Source organism: Python bivittatus, unplaced genomic scaffold (assembly GCF_059951505.1).
Source record: "Python bivittatus isolate LINGU-HERP-01145 unplaced genomic scaffold, Pbiv_v1 ctg000340_np1212, whole genome shotgun sequence".
Lineage (NCBI taxonomy): Eukaryota > Metazoa > Chordata > Lepidosauria > Squamata > Pythonidae > Python > Python bivittatus.
The window spans coordinates 19,132,479-19,145,058 of NW_028277056.1; the positions used below are offsets into that span (position 1 = coordinate 19,132,479).

The following is a 12,580-nucleotide window of genomic DNA, read 5'->3' on the forward strand; positions in this document are numbered from 1 at the left end:
AAACTAGACTATTTTGTTCATATATGCATATGTTATGTTTTAGCAGTAAAATATTTGCAGTTATGTACTGAGTTGTTAAAAGTACAGGTAACCCAGGTTAAGAACGCCCAGGTTACAGATGACTCACAGTTAGGAACGGAGCCTATTGTAGCAAAATTCAGGTTAAATACACAATGGTTCGAGTTAATTACACAATACTACTTATAAAGTATTATACAATAATACTGTTCCGGCTTACATATAAATTCGACTTAAAGACAGACTTGGGGATGGAACTCGTTCTTAAACTGGCAACTGCCTATACTGGAAAAAAGGAACGTTGCCAGTGATAATCAGATTGAGAGACCAAAATTGGAGAATATGCAGCAACGGCAAAATTGATAGTATACATCCATAATAGGAGTTGAGTCAAATTGAAGCAGGAATGGCTGGCTCCCTTACATACAAGACTTTACACACAGCAAGGCAAATTCATGCATTTCGAATATGATTTCTAGAAAAAAAGTTATGAGACCAATTAAAAATAACAGATGAAAGCATTTAAAAAGAAACTAGCAACAATCCTTAATGTTCAGTGTAAAGCAGACATATTTAAATTGCAGTTAGCAGCTGGGGACATGAAGGGAAGGGGACGATGTGTCACTAGAAAGTTTTTCCACAATGCTTTTTATTCATAGTTGGGGGGTTGTATCCTTTTTTTTCTTTTTCCTTTTGTATTGCATTATCTTAACGATAAGAAATATTTTTAAAAAAGAAATTGTTAAAAGTGACAGTAACTTTAAGACCACTTGCTTGGATTTTTTTCTTAGAGCAAAATCTAAACAAGTTAATGAGTAATATACAAGATAACGTCAAATGTTTAGGCCTTCTGGAACCCTACAGCTGGAAAAGTGGAGAAGCTTGTGTTGTAAGAGCAGCTGATACAATGTGGTACCGAGGTGAAATTAAAGATGTTGGCGCTGGCGTTATCAGGGTAAGATTGACGGTTTTAAGAAACACTCTGGTTTTTTACCTATGACTGCCACTGGTGTTTTTTTTCTTTTGTTCTGTTAAAATGAAGGTGATGTTATAAAGGTATGTTCCTTTGAGGACTGCACAGGGAGTACGATGCTTGAAAATATGGGATTTCTGCTATCTTATCTGAGGGATATTCAACAATAGGTTAACTTTACAAGGTGAACACATTTTTAAGAAGCATTATTTTTTTAGTGCCTCTTGCCTTACATTCAAATTGCTGAAAGGGTGAAGCATGATGCAGAAAAATGCCAAACTATCAATTGTTGCCCAGTTTAAAAACTAGTTCAACTGAACAAATCTTGGCTTGGCATCAAATGTGAACCAGTTGTTGTGTGACTTCTACTTTCCCAAACCATACGACAAGAAATGGGTTGGGCAGCTCTTTTGCATGTTTACTGGCATGCTTTTCAAAAAGAACAACATCATGAAAATGTAAATACTGATGTACTTTTTCTTGCACATTGTTTCTTTCATAGGTACATTACGTGGACTATGGATATATTGAGAAAATTCCTCAGTGCCATCTGTACCCCACTATTTTGTATGCTGATATACCTCCATTTTCCATACCATGTCAGCTCTATAAAACTGTACCAGTGAGTTAGATATTATGTTCTGAACACAGTGCCCGGCAATTGAAAAATGTGTACCTTTCAATCTAGGACAAGTAATAAAAAAGAAAATTATATTTTTAGTAAATTGTAGAAAGGTCTTTCACAAAGCAGTATATGAAAATGTACAAATCATTTACCCAAACGACGCAATGTAATTGCATCAATATTGTACTTCATGCCTCTGATCTGCAAGATTGGGCAGATCATCTTTCTTACCTTTTCAGTTTGAAACAACTGTTAGACATTTTAGAGTGATAAAATGTTTCAGGAATTCTAAGACTTTCCAGGGCTCAGTTTCCGTAGAAGTAAATTACTGGAAAGTGGTAGGCTTTACCTGCATACTAGCTGATGAAAGCTAGATGAAAGTGTTCAGTGCTAGCAGTCCAGCATTTTCCTGGCCCCCAGCTTATTTCTAGGGCAGTGCGGAGTACTAGTTGTTGTTTCCTTCTTTTTCCTTCTAGTTCCAGAACAAATTGCTTCTTGCTGCATATGCAGATACTGTTGCTGTCTCCCATTGTCTGTCTAGTAAAGTGAAGAATATTAAATCTCCTGGCCTGTCACATATACAGTGAAAGTAGCACTCTTGTGCATGTTTCCCTCTGTGTATATGGAGTGTTTTAATATTATCTGTGGGTGGTTGTTTTTTAATTCTATTAAGTGACCAGAGTACTTCTATAAGACTGCAAAGAGCTACCTCCAGTCTTGATTCCCTTGAATGCCTTGTGTGGAACCAGAGATTTTCTAATGAAGTAAAGTATAGCTGAAAGGCAGTGCTTTGTTTATAGCAGTCCCTACAACATACAGTACACAAAAATAAGGAAAGGACATGATTTTATTGTGAGGAAAGGGGAGATATGATTGAGAGAAGGAAACCGAAACCAAGAGTTCAGTGGAGAGAGATGGGTTTTGATCTGGGAGGAGAAGAAGCACAGAGATTAGGGCTCAAGTAGAGTGATCTATAACAGGAGAAGCAGGGAAGAAGTATGGATGCCTTGGCTCTTTGATGAATTATGCTTGTGTGAAAAAACAATTGATATGCTGAGGTGGTGGAATGAAAAATAATGATGTGAATGCGGAGATGTTACTGAAGAAAAGAATTAAAACTTTGTATTTTGAGGGCCAGATTCTACTTCTATCTCTTGGTAAGCTATTACTATGTAGCCTCAAAAGTTTTTCATTTCTGTATTTCACTTAGGTACTTCGTAACTAACCATAACCTGTAGGAGCCATTTTGTGATAGCATCCATGGCAGTGCTTTGAAACTCCAACTGGCTCCAAAAGTTGTTTTCCTATATTTGCCTTCTTGAGCCATCCTAGCACCAACTGAAACACATGATCAGAATTATTAGCAACTCTCCACTGCCTTTTTCAAGTCTTAAAGACTGTTACCTCAGTCTACTTATGCTAATCGATAGAAGCCTTAAGAGATAACAATTGGAATAGAAGATATTCTGTGGGACCATTTTGGCCAACCCAGTAGCTCATAACATGCTTGACAGTTCTTCTTTAGAAGAAAAAGTAAGATCACAACAGTCAGGGCTCAGATTCATAAGTACAGGGCTGACCTTTGGCTTAAAACATCTTGGTATGTAATGAAAAAAGTGCAGTTGTGCTTCTGGTTTTGAGTGGGCTAGAACTTGATCATTTTCTGCCTCTTGACAATTCTTTCTCCAGATTAGCTAGTCTTGTGAATGGAAGTTTTGGATCAATGGTTTTTCATAGCTGATAATTGATTGGTGTATTGTTCCTCTCTGATAATTTAGGTCGGCAACATTTGGCAGCAGGATGCAGTTGAACTGCTTCAAGAACTACTTACAAAAAGACCTGTTAAAATACATATAATGGTATGTCTAAACACTATATCCTTTATTCATTCTTTCATTCATATGCCACCCATTACCAAAGGCTCTGGGGGGCTTAAAGTAAAAACAAAAATAACCCCCTGGAGATTTGGATGGCCTGGACCTTGCTATTATTCTGAAAGGCCCTGGAAACCTGGCTGTTTCCTGAGCTGCTGGGACAGGACATGCTTTGTTTTCATATTGTGAGAGACTTTTGTAAGGGGGCCTCAACTATGCTTTTAATTGGTTATTGTTTTTCTATTATATTTTGGATTAATTTGTATTACTGTTAGGCCTCAGAGTTACTGGGTAAGATGGGGGGAATATAAATTTCCTCATATAAATAAAAGTTCAAGGTGTCAATCACATCATGCCTTTTTCTACACTTGACAATTTTAATTTATATCCTGAAACCCAATATGGAAAGAGCAGACCAGATCTCCTAGAGAGGGAGTTCCGAAGCAGCAGTCAAAAATGCCCACTTTTAAGGTTTCGTAAGATGGCATTTTCATATAGACAAGACTTGGAGGGAGTTGTGTTACACACGCTGCTCCCAGGTTCGGCTTATGGTCACTCTCTCACACACTCACAGCCTGTTGAGGTACACGGATCTTGTCAGCCCCCCTTGCTTTCTTCCTGGGTTTTCCAGATAGGTGCAGCTGGAGAAGACAGACACACAGCCCTGGTCAACAGCTGGGAAATAATTAGGGATACACACAAATCACTTCCAACTGAACACTGAGGCACAAGAGGTTCTTTGTAATACATGGAGACCCAGTGAATTTAAAGTAACAGCAAAACTTTACTGGTTGCAAGGTACATTTGCTCTTTCTCATACACACACACATGCGCTCACCCACACTTACCCCCGTCCTTCCCAACTAGGCTGCCAGGCACTAGCTAGAGGGCCGGAAGCCGGAAGCCGCCAAGTCTGGATCCAAAGGTGACTCAGATGACTCAGCCAACTCCGAGTGGACAGGCTTTGGGACCCCTTTTATCCCCCAAAGTCCTTGCTGGGTTGATTTGCAAGTTGATGGGATTGGGGTGAGGGTTTCCATGTGCTCAGGCCCAACTTCCTTTTTCTGGTTCAGGTCCTTTATTTTCCTTAACGACTTGCTTCCTTCTTATCTACCTCCCTGAAGGGATCTCATAGATAAGTTTCCTGGCTTTTGTCCTCTCTGCTTACGTGCCTGCTTCATCTTTAGGTTATGGCAGCTTCAGCCTAGTCTCACAGTTGACCTTATTCAACTGGATTGGATGGGCAGATGCAGTCTCTTGAGTAAAAAGAAAAGAGTGAGAAGAGAACGCATCTGCCCATCCAATTTTCTTGATGAGTTCAACAAATGACCTAGCACAGAACGACATGGGGCCTTAAGGATGACAACCAGCACCTTGAATTGCACCCAGAAGCTGACTGGTAGCTAATGCAGCTTCTGGAGCAGTAGGGTCACCCAGTACATCAGGATAAACCCATCACTGCCTGGACCACTGCATTCTGTACCAGCTTTCAAATCTTTTCAAGGGCAGCCGTATGTAGAGCATATTACAGTAATACAAGCCAGAGGTGAGTAAGGTATGAATGACCTTGAGTAGTGTCTCCCAATCCAGGAATGGTTGCAGTTGGTGCACAAGATGTATCTGTACAAAATCCATTCTGGCCATACCACTATCTGCTCATTAGGCTACACTACACTAAACTACAAGTCCAGTAGGACTCCCAGATTGCACACCACCTGCGAGTGGAGCACAATCCCATCTAGAAACAAAGAAAGCACAACCCTGGAATCATTTGGTCCACAGTCAAAGCACTCCATCTTGGAGGGATTCAGTCTGAGTCTGTTCCTCCTGATTCAGCCCCTTCAGAGACTGGGTTAACACTTCTACCTTATTACCTGTTTGGCCCAGGGCCAAGATGCATAACTGGTATCATTGGCATACTGTTGATACTGACTCAGGCCGAGAGTAAAAAGCCCTGAGGCACTCTACACAGTAGAGGTGTCAGGGGAGATCTCACTTCCCCCACCAGCACTGATGGAACTGAAAAACACTGCTCCTCACTCTGATCCTGTAGAGTTAGTCCAGAAGGATATCATGGTTGTTGGTATTGAAAGCTGTTCAAAGATGACCAGGAAGGTTGTACTCCCCTGATCCTAGCCTCTCCAAAGGTCATCTACAAGTACAACCAGTGCAGTTTTTTGGACGTACCCTGGCCTGAAATAAGACTACCAAGAGTTTAAATAGTCTGTTTCCTCTAGGGTTCCCAAAGTTGCACTGCCACATCATGTAAATATGGAATGTGCTTGTTTAACAAAGTAATTTGTTTTGGGGTTGATGATACATTTTGTCATGTGTGAACATTATAGCAGGTATCTCAAATTACTACAAGCTTTTGGTCTTAAGAAGGGTTGCACATGCTTGTTTTTAGAGCTTACATAGTAGCAGATGGGTTGATAGTAACAAATTTGTTATCTTCCAACAGGAGCAGTCAGATACCCCTTGTGGGAATGTGTCTGTCAAAGTCTGTTTTGCGGGGATGTCACTATCTTATTTCATGGCATTCCATAAACATTGTATTACCGAAGAAGATGGTGATTCTGTATCAAAATGGGTAATCTTTTTTTCTTTCAAGCATTAACTCAAATATTTCATACTGAAGGAAGTTATTTGTCCAGATATAGTGCTATCAAGCATAGAGCTGATTGTGTTGTTGTGATCTTTAGGTCTTTGGGCAGAAGTTGGGTCAGTATTGAAAATCTTCCTTTAGAAGGGAAAAACTTTATCAGTAGTAAATCCAACATTTATCTGTGACATATAAAAAACACTGTGTTTGGTAAGAGTGTGAACACATCTACTTCCTCTTATATTAGCTTTGACACCAGAAACTAAGTTCTAAACCAGTCCTACACAACTTGGTAGTAGGTAAGGGCCAAAATTAAATAGGCTAAACTTCGGGTCGCAGATAGGTTTTTAGCGCCTCACTTTCCAAGTAAAGTTATAATAATGGGACAATAATGTTTTTTATTTGCAAAATAGTTTAATCATTAATTGTACTATAATTATTATAGTATAATTAATGATTAAACTATTTTGCAAATAAAATAAACCATATTATAAAAAAGGGAAATTTCAATTATAACACTTATTACTTAAGAAAAAAAATATTACTTTGGTAAGTTTGGATATATTTTAAAGATTTTCTTACCTTTTACACTTCGTTAATGGGACGTATTACACTTCTTGTCAGCAGTCAGTTTATCATACTCCAGAATCATGTTTGAAATCGATGTTTTCAAAATATCTTCCAGTGTTCATCGGCTAGAGTTGATTGTTGCTTGTTTTTATTCAAGTTCATAATGGAGAAAGTTTGTTCACATATGTAGGTACTCCCAAATATGCTGAAAACCTGTAAGGCACCATCTAGCAGATTTTTAAACTTTCCCTTGTCCAAACTCTTGTAGAAGTCTTGAAGGCTGGTTTCTCTGTGTTTATTTCGATAAACTGTTGAGCACTGAAGTTCAGTAATCTCTAGCTGTAAATGTGCAGGGAGTTCCTGTGGATCCACAGAGAAAGGATCTTCAATTAACTTAAATTTAATGTCTTCTTTGAACAGTGTCAGTCTTCTGTCAAGCTCCTGGATCAAAAGTTCAGTGTCATTTGAAATATTTTTCTACTAACTCGGCATGCTTACACAATGGAATATGTTTCATACACATAGTAAAGTGGCACATTTCTCCTTTTGTCAGCTGGCTTTTGAATAACCTCTGTTTCATTTTGAAAGCCTTTACTGTTGCAAGAATGTGAAAAATAAGTTGACTTTTCCTTGAAGCTGTAAATTTAGTTCATTTAGATGACCTGTAATGTCACATAAAAGACACAAGTCATTATTCCAAACTTCACTATGCAGCTCTGGGAACTTTTTCGAGTCATTCTCTAAGAACTGAATGATTTCTTCCTTGAGAGCAACAAAACATTGCAATAGTCTTCCATGGCTTGACCAATGAACTTCTGTATGATAAAGTACATCGTTGCAGGTGGCACCAGCCTCTTCAAGAAATGCTTGAAATGACCTATGCTTCAGTCCCCTTGAAGGAATATAGTTTACAGTCGAAACTACCACTGACATTACATGGTCAAAATTTAAAACTTTGCTGCATAACACTTGCCGATGTACAATGCAATGATACTTGGTTATTTTTTTGCCAGCAAACTCTTCAACAAGAGTTACCGCACCAAGATGGAGCGCCATCAGTGCAAATGGCCACTATATTTTCAAATGTTATGCCAACTTTTCAGTTACACACTTGTTCCCTTGATTTGTGATTTCTTTTCCAGTAGTTTGACCTCGCATGGAGTACAAACCAGCCAGTTCCGCGATTACTTCAAAGCTGTCATCAACACCTTGAACGAAAATTAGAAGTTGAGCAGTGTCCTTCAAATCAATGCTCTCGTCCATCACTAAAGAATAATAGCTGAATTTGTTTGCCTTCTGTTTTAACTAATCGTTAAAGTTATTGGCTATATCAGCTTCTCTTCGCTGCATGGTGATACGGGACAAGCTTAAATTCTCAAAAACATTTTTTTTATTGGGACATAATCCAGAAACTGCAATTAACAAACACTTCTTTATGAAGTCACCTTCAGTAAAAGATTTCCCAGCAGCAGCAATTTAGAAATCTGAAAACTAACCTTAGTAGCCGCCTCATTTTATGAGTGTACTTTCTTGAAAAACTCTTGTTCCCCACTGAGAATTTTCAACAATTTGGATGCTTTAATTTGTTTTTCATTGGTGTCCAATTTGGCTAAGTCAGGATGTTTTGATTCGAAATGGCGACACAGATTGTATTCCTTAGGAACGACCATTACATCTCGGCAAACAAGGCACAATATTTTGTCTCTAGTGTACATAAACAAGTATCTATTTGCCCACTCCGGATTAAACACTCTATGTTCTGATTCAATCTTCAGCTTCTTTTGATCATCCATTTCACAAAGGTATTAGTCTTGTAAAATTTACAATTATCAAAATGGCCGTTCTCCCAGAGCTGCTTCGGTGAATAATTTTGCTGCCCTTGTCGCCGTCGTAGCGTGTCAGCACTCACAGGTTGAGTGCTGATTGGTTATTTCCTGGAAATCATCCCTGCGACAGCTCATCGTGGAAACTTTATTTAAAAAAAAAAAACATACTGCATTTTCGGACCTCGCATTCCCGAGTGATGTGGGCCACATGAAATCCTTTGGCGGGCCACATGTTGTGCAGGCCTAGATGTATTCCTAGATGTAACCTGGAGGTCAAACTGTAGAACGGGCATAGACATTTCTTTCCTCTGGTTTAGGAATATTCCTTTCTTGACAAGGAATTTGGAGACAAAGACATATGCTATTATTTGCTATTGTCATTTTTGTTCTGGGACCAAGCTGCAAATTTAGGGACAATCCATAAGACAGACATTAATATTTTCAAGAATTTTATGATACTGTTACATTGGATCAGTGATTATTTACCATCAAATTCAATGTCATTCCACCTTTATGATTTTGTTACGTACTGTGGGTCTTTTTACCCACTTCGTCTGACAAGTGGGTGAACTCCTTCACAAGGGAGCTGTTGAACTTATGCCATGCAACCAATGTGATTTTGCTCTTAGCAGCACGTAGCCTTAACATCTCGGGTTGTGCATTTCTGGTTTAAATCTTATATTTTGATGAATATCTTAAAATGAACATATTTTCATTTAAATCCTTATTTTTTTTCCAAATTATTCTCTTAGTTGTTAATCTAGTATTTACAAGATTGCCATCCAGGTAGAAAAAGCAAGAAGCACAATGTTAAAAAAAGAGCTTGAATTCTTGAGTATGGCTGCTCTGTGTTAGAAGCCAAGTTGCCACAAACCCCATAATGTCTAGGTTTTTTTCATGATGATGCAGTGTATCTGGCAATTGAGCGTATGAAAAAGGGCTACTTTGCACATTTTCTTTTTCAATTAACAATGCATCTTTCCACCCTAACAATTTCTAGCTTGTCCTAGGATAGTAGCTTTTCACTTCCTCTTACCTACCTTAATACCAGAATAGTTGTCAAGCTCCATCAGGATATAATTGCATCAGCCTGATAACCCCATAGTGTCTGAGGTAAATGTGGCTTGCAGATCTACGTACTACACAGGGCCAGACATTGGTTTCAGCATTATCTTTGTATTTGAATGTTGAGATTAGATAGTCTCTTTGGAACCACAAACCTTGTGCCTAATGAACGGTGACTAATTCCTTCTCTGTAAATTTGTTTGAGTCCTCTAGGAAGCCTTCAGCTTTGCGTTCTTATAGGGTAAATGGGCCTTTTCTTTTGAAAATTCAGCAGTCTGTGGCTGACTGCTATTCTGTTTCTTTTGTTATTAGAAGGGTCTTTCACTAACTCCTTTGAGTATTTATTTGACTGCCTCTTCAGACTTCATCCCTATCTTGCTGATAGTTTTGGTTGCTTATATCATTTGGTATGCAGTTGGGGGGCTGGACTGTCCTGGCTTGTTCCTCAATACAGCCTTTCTGTAGTATTAACTCAACTTGCCTTTAAACTTTTTGAACTCTTAGCCACTATGTCACTCCAGCTGCTGCAGCTGAAGCTAATCCTTTGACAATATTACTGCAAGACCTGCTAGTAACTGTGCAGATTCAAAGTTTGATCTTCCTTGGTTCCTTCTTATGGTTGTGGCATAAAGGCAAAGTCATGGTACAATCTGATCTTTTCTCTTACCTGATGCCACCAATTTTGTAGAATCTTCAATATTGTTCAAATGTTAAAAGGTATTTTACAATCCACATAAGTGGCCGCAAAACTCTTTCATGTAAAGTCTCTTTATTTGTAATTTTGACCATCTCTCCTATTTCATAATACAGGTAGTCGTCACTTACCAACTGCCTTGTGCAGCGACCAAAGTTATGATGATGCTAAAAAAATAACTGCAACCAATCCTTGCATTTACATCCCTGTCATATGATCACCATTCATGTGCATTGCAACCATCACACATTTTTGCTTGCAACAAGCAGAGTTAATGCAGTACTGCAAAATTGTAAGCCCAGTCGCAGTTCACTTAGTGACCACATTGCTTCCCTTAACGACCGAAAGGGAAGTAAGGTCATAAGCACAGTCACAGTCACATGATTTTCCACCTACCAACTATGTTGCTGGTCCCAATTGTGGTTGCTGAGTGAGGGCTACCTGTATCATAGAGTTGGAAGGGGTTACAGGTAGTCTCATTTAGAGATCACAGTTGAGACTGGCGACTTGATAATTAAGTGAAGCAGTCACTAAGTGAAACCACAACTGTGCTTACAATCTTACTTCAGCTTTCCTTTGCTTTGCAGACCTGTGAAGGATTAGTCATAAAGTTACTTTTTCATCACCATCATAACTGCGAACGGTCGCTAAACAAGGACTACCTGTATTTAGGTCACTAGTTTCTTTTTGGTCTGATCATATCCACTGAACAGGCAAACTATTTTTATTATGAGGAAGGGTTTTTTTCTGACTTTCAGCCACAATCTGCTTTCCTGTAACTGAAATCTATTATGCTATACCTGGCACTTTGGAATGATTGAGAAATTTCTTCAATCTCTCTTCACAAGCCATAGTTTCTAGTCACTTGGTCACCCCCAATGCCTTCTCTGAATGCATGCCAGTTTCTCTGCAACCATCTTGAGGCATGGTGTCTAAAACTCAACACAGCAGTCAAGGGAGGACCTAATCAATATAGAATAAAGTGGAACAAATATTTCCTGTTATTTGAAAGGTTATGATGATGCAGTCTAAAACCGTATATTTTGCAGCTCTGTCACACTACTAGTTCATAATCAATTGGTAATCAACTACTCTTCCAAGACCCTTTATAATTTTACTATTGTCAAGCTTGATATCGTCTTCCCTATTCACTTCTGACTTTTGTTTTGACTACCTTTGCCAGATGATGTTTCCTCTTTTGATATTGTTTCGTTATTGCCTTCCATACTTATGAAACTCTAGACATCTGAAGTAGAGCAGATGCAATTTTGACCAAGTTGTCCTATACTTTTTGTCATAACTCCAGGTGCTCTACCTCTTCAAAGCAAACTAGCTATTGTTTCATATATGTCATATCCAGAGCACCCAAATAATAATGGGTTGCTTGCCTGTATCTGTATTACTGGTTTTTTAGAGCAGTGTTTCTCAATCTACCCCAAGTCCCACCACATACACACCACGCTGCCCTGCCAGTCATGCACCCTCCCACTGGCAACAGACACCCCAAGCCCTGCTGCACTTGTGCCGTGCTTCCCCGGCCACCCACACACCCCTTCACTCCCTCTCCCACCTGGCAGCACTCACCTGCCTGCCTGCCTGCCTGCCTGCCTGCCTGCCTGCCTGCCTGCCTGCTTGCAACCCACCTGGGACTTGCAACTTCCTGCTGGCTTCCCCACTGACTTTGGTTGTTGGAAGCTGGCAAGAAGTTGCAAGGAGGTGCTTGCTTAATTTCCCACAATCCTCGTTTAACTGCAACGGGAACTGGAAGGATTGACCACATCACTTAGCAACAGAAATTCCAGTCCCAAGGACTACCTGTAAGGTAACTGAAAAGGAAATAACCTCAAAATTTATCGAAGGTGCACCTTTCTACTGTTTGCAATAAATATATTGCAATAAATATAGGGTAGAGACTTTTCTGTTTTTGGTATAGTAAACCACTCTTCATCCTTCAACATGGAACATCTATAATGTTTAGATCTTAGTTGGTAAAAAAATATGTTTGCTTTCTCTTATTGATAGATGTCTAAACATCAATTCAGATTTAAATATCTATAAGGAATTCAATTTCATTGTAACCCTTCTGCCCAACCACAATAAGTTACTTGAGTTCCAGAGTTTTAAAACCATGTCTTAATGGTTTAATCTGTGAAGTTTTGTACAGGTAGTTCTCACTTACTGACTGCCTCATTCTTTGACTGTTTGAACTTACAATGGTGTAAAAAAATAACTTTGCAACCAATCCTCACATTTACGACTATCACAGTGTCCTGTGGTCATGTGATTGCTATTCACGTGCTTTGCAACCAGCTTGCGACAAGCAGAGTTAATAG

The 12,580-nt window shown here is 39.1% G+C and overlaps 1 protein-coding gene across 6 annotated transcripts in view; it reads left to right on the top strand.

The window, feature by feature from the left end:
- RNF17 (ring finger protein 17) overlaps positions 1-12,580 on the top strand; it is a 66,351-nt gene that overhangs the window by 41,031 nt on the left and 12,740 nt on the right. For all 6 annotated transcript variants that reach the window (XM_088140648.1, XM_088140649.1, XM_088140650.1 and 3 more), the window contains 4 exons: positions 810-973; positions 1,494-1,613; positions 3,395-3,475; positions 5,952-6,080. In XM_088140648.1, coding sequence (XP_087996774.1) covers positions 810-973; positions 1,494-1,613; positions 3,395-3,475; positions 5,952-6,080 — 494 coding nt within the window. The remainder of the gene's footprint in view (positions 1-809; positions 974-1,493; positions 1,614-3,394; positions 3,476-5,951; positions 6,081-12,580) is intronic.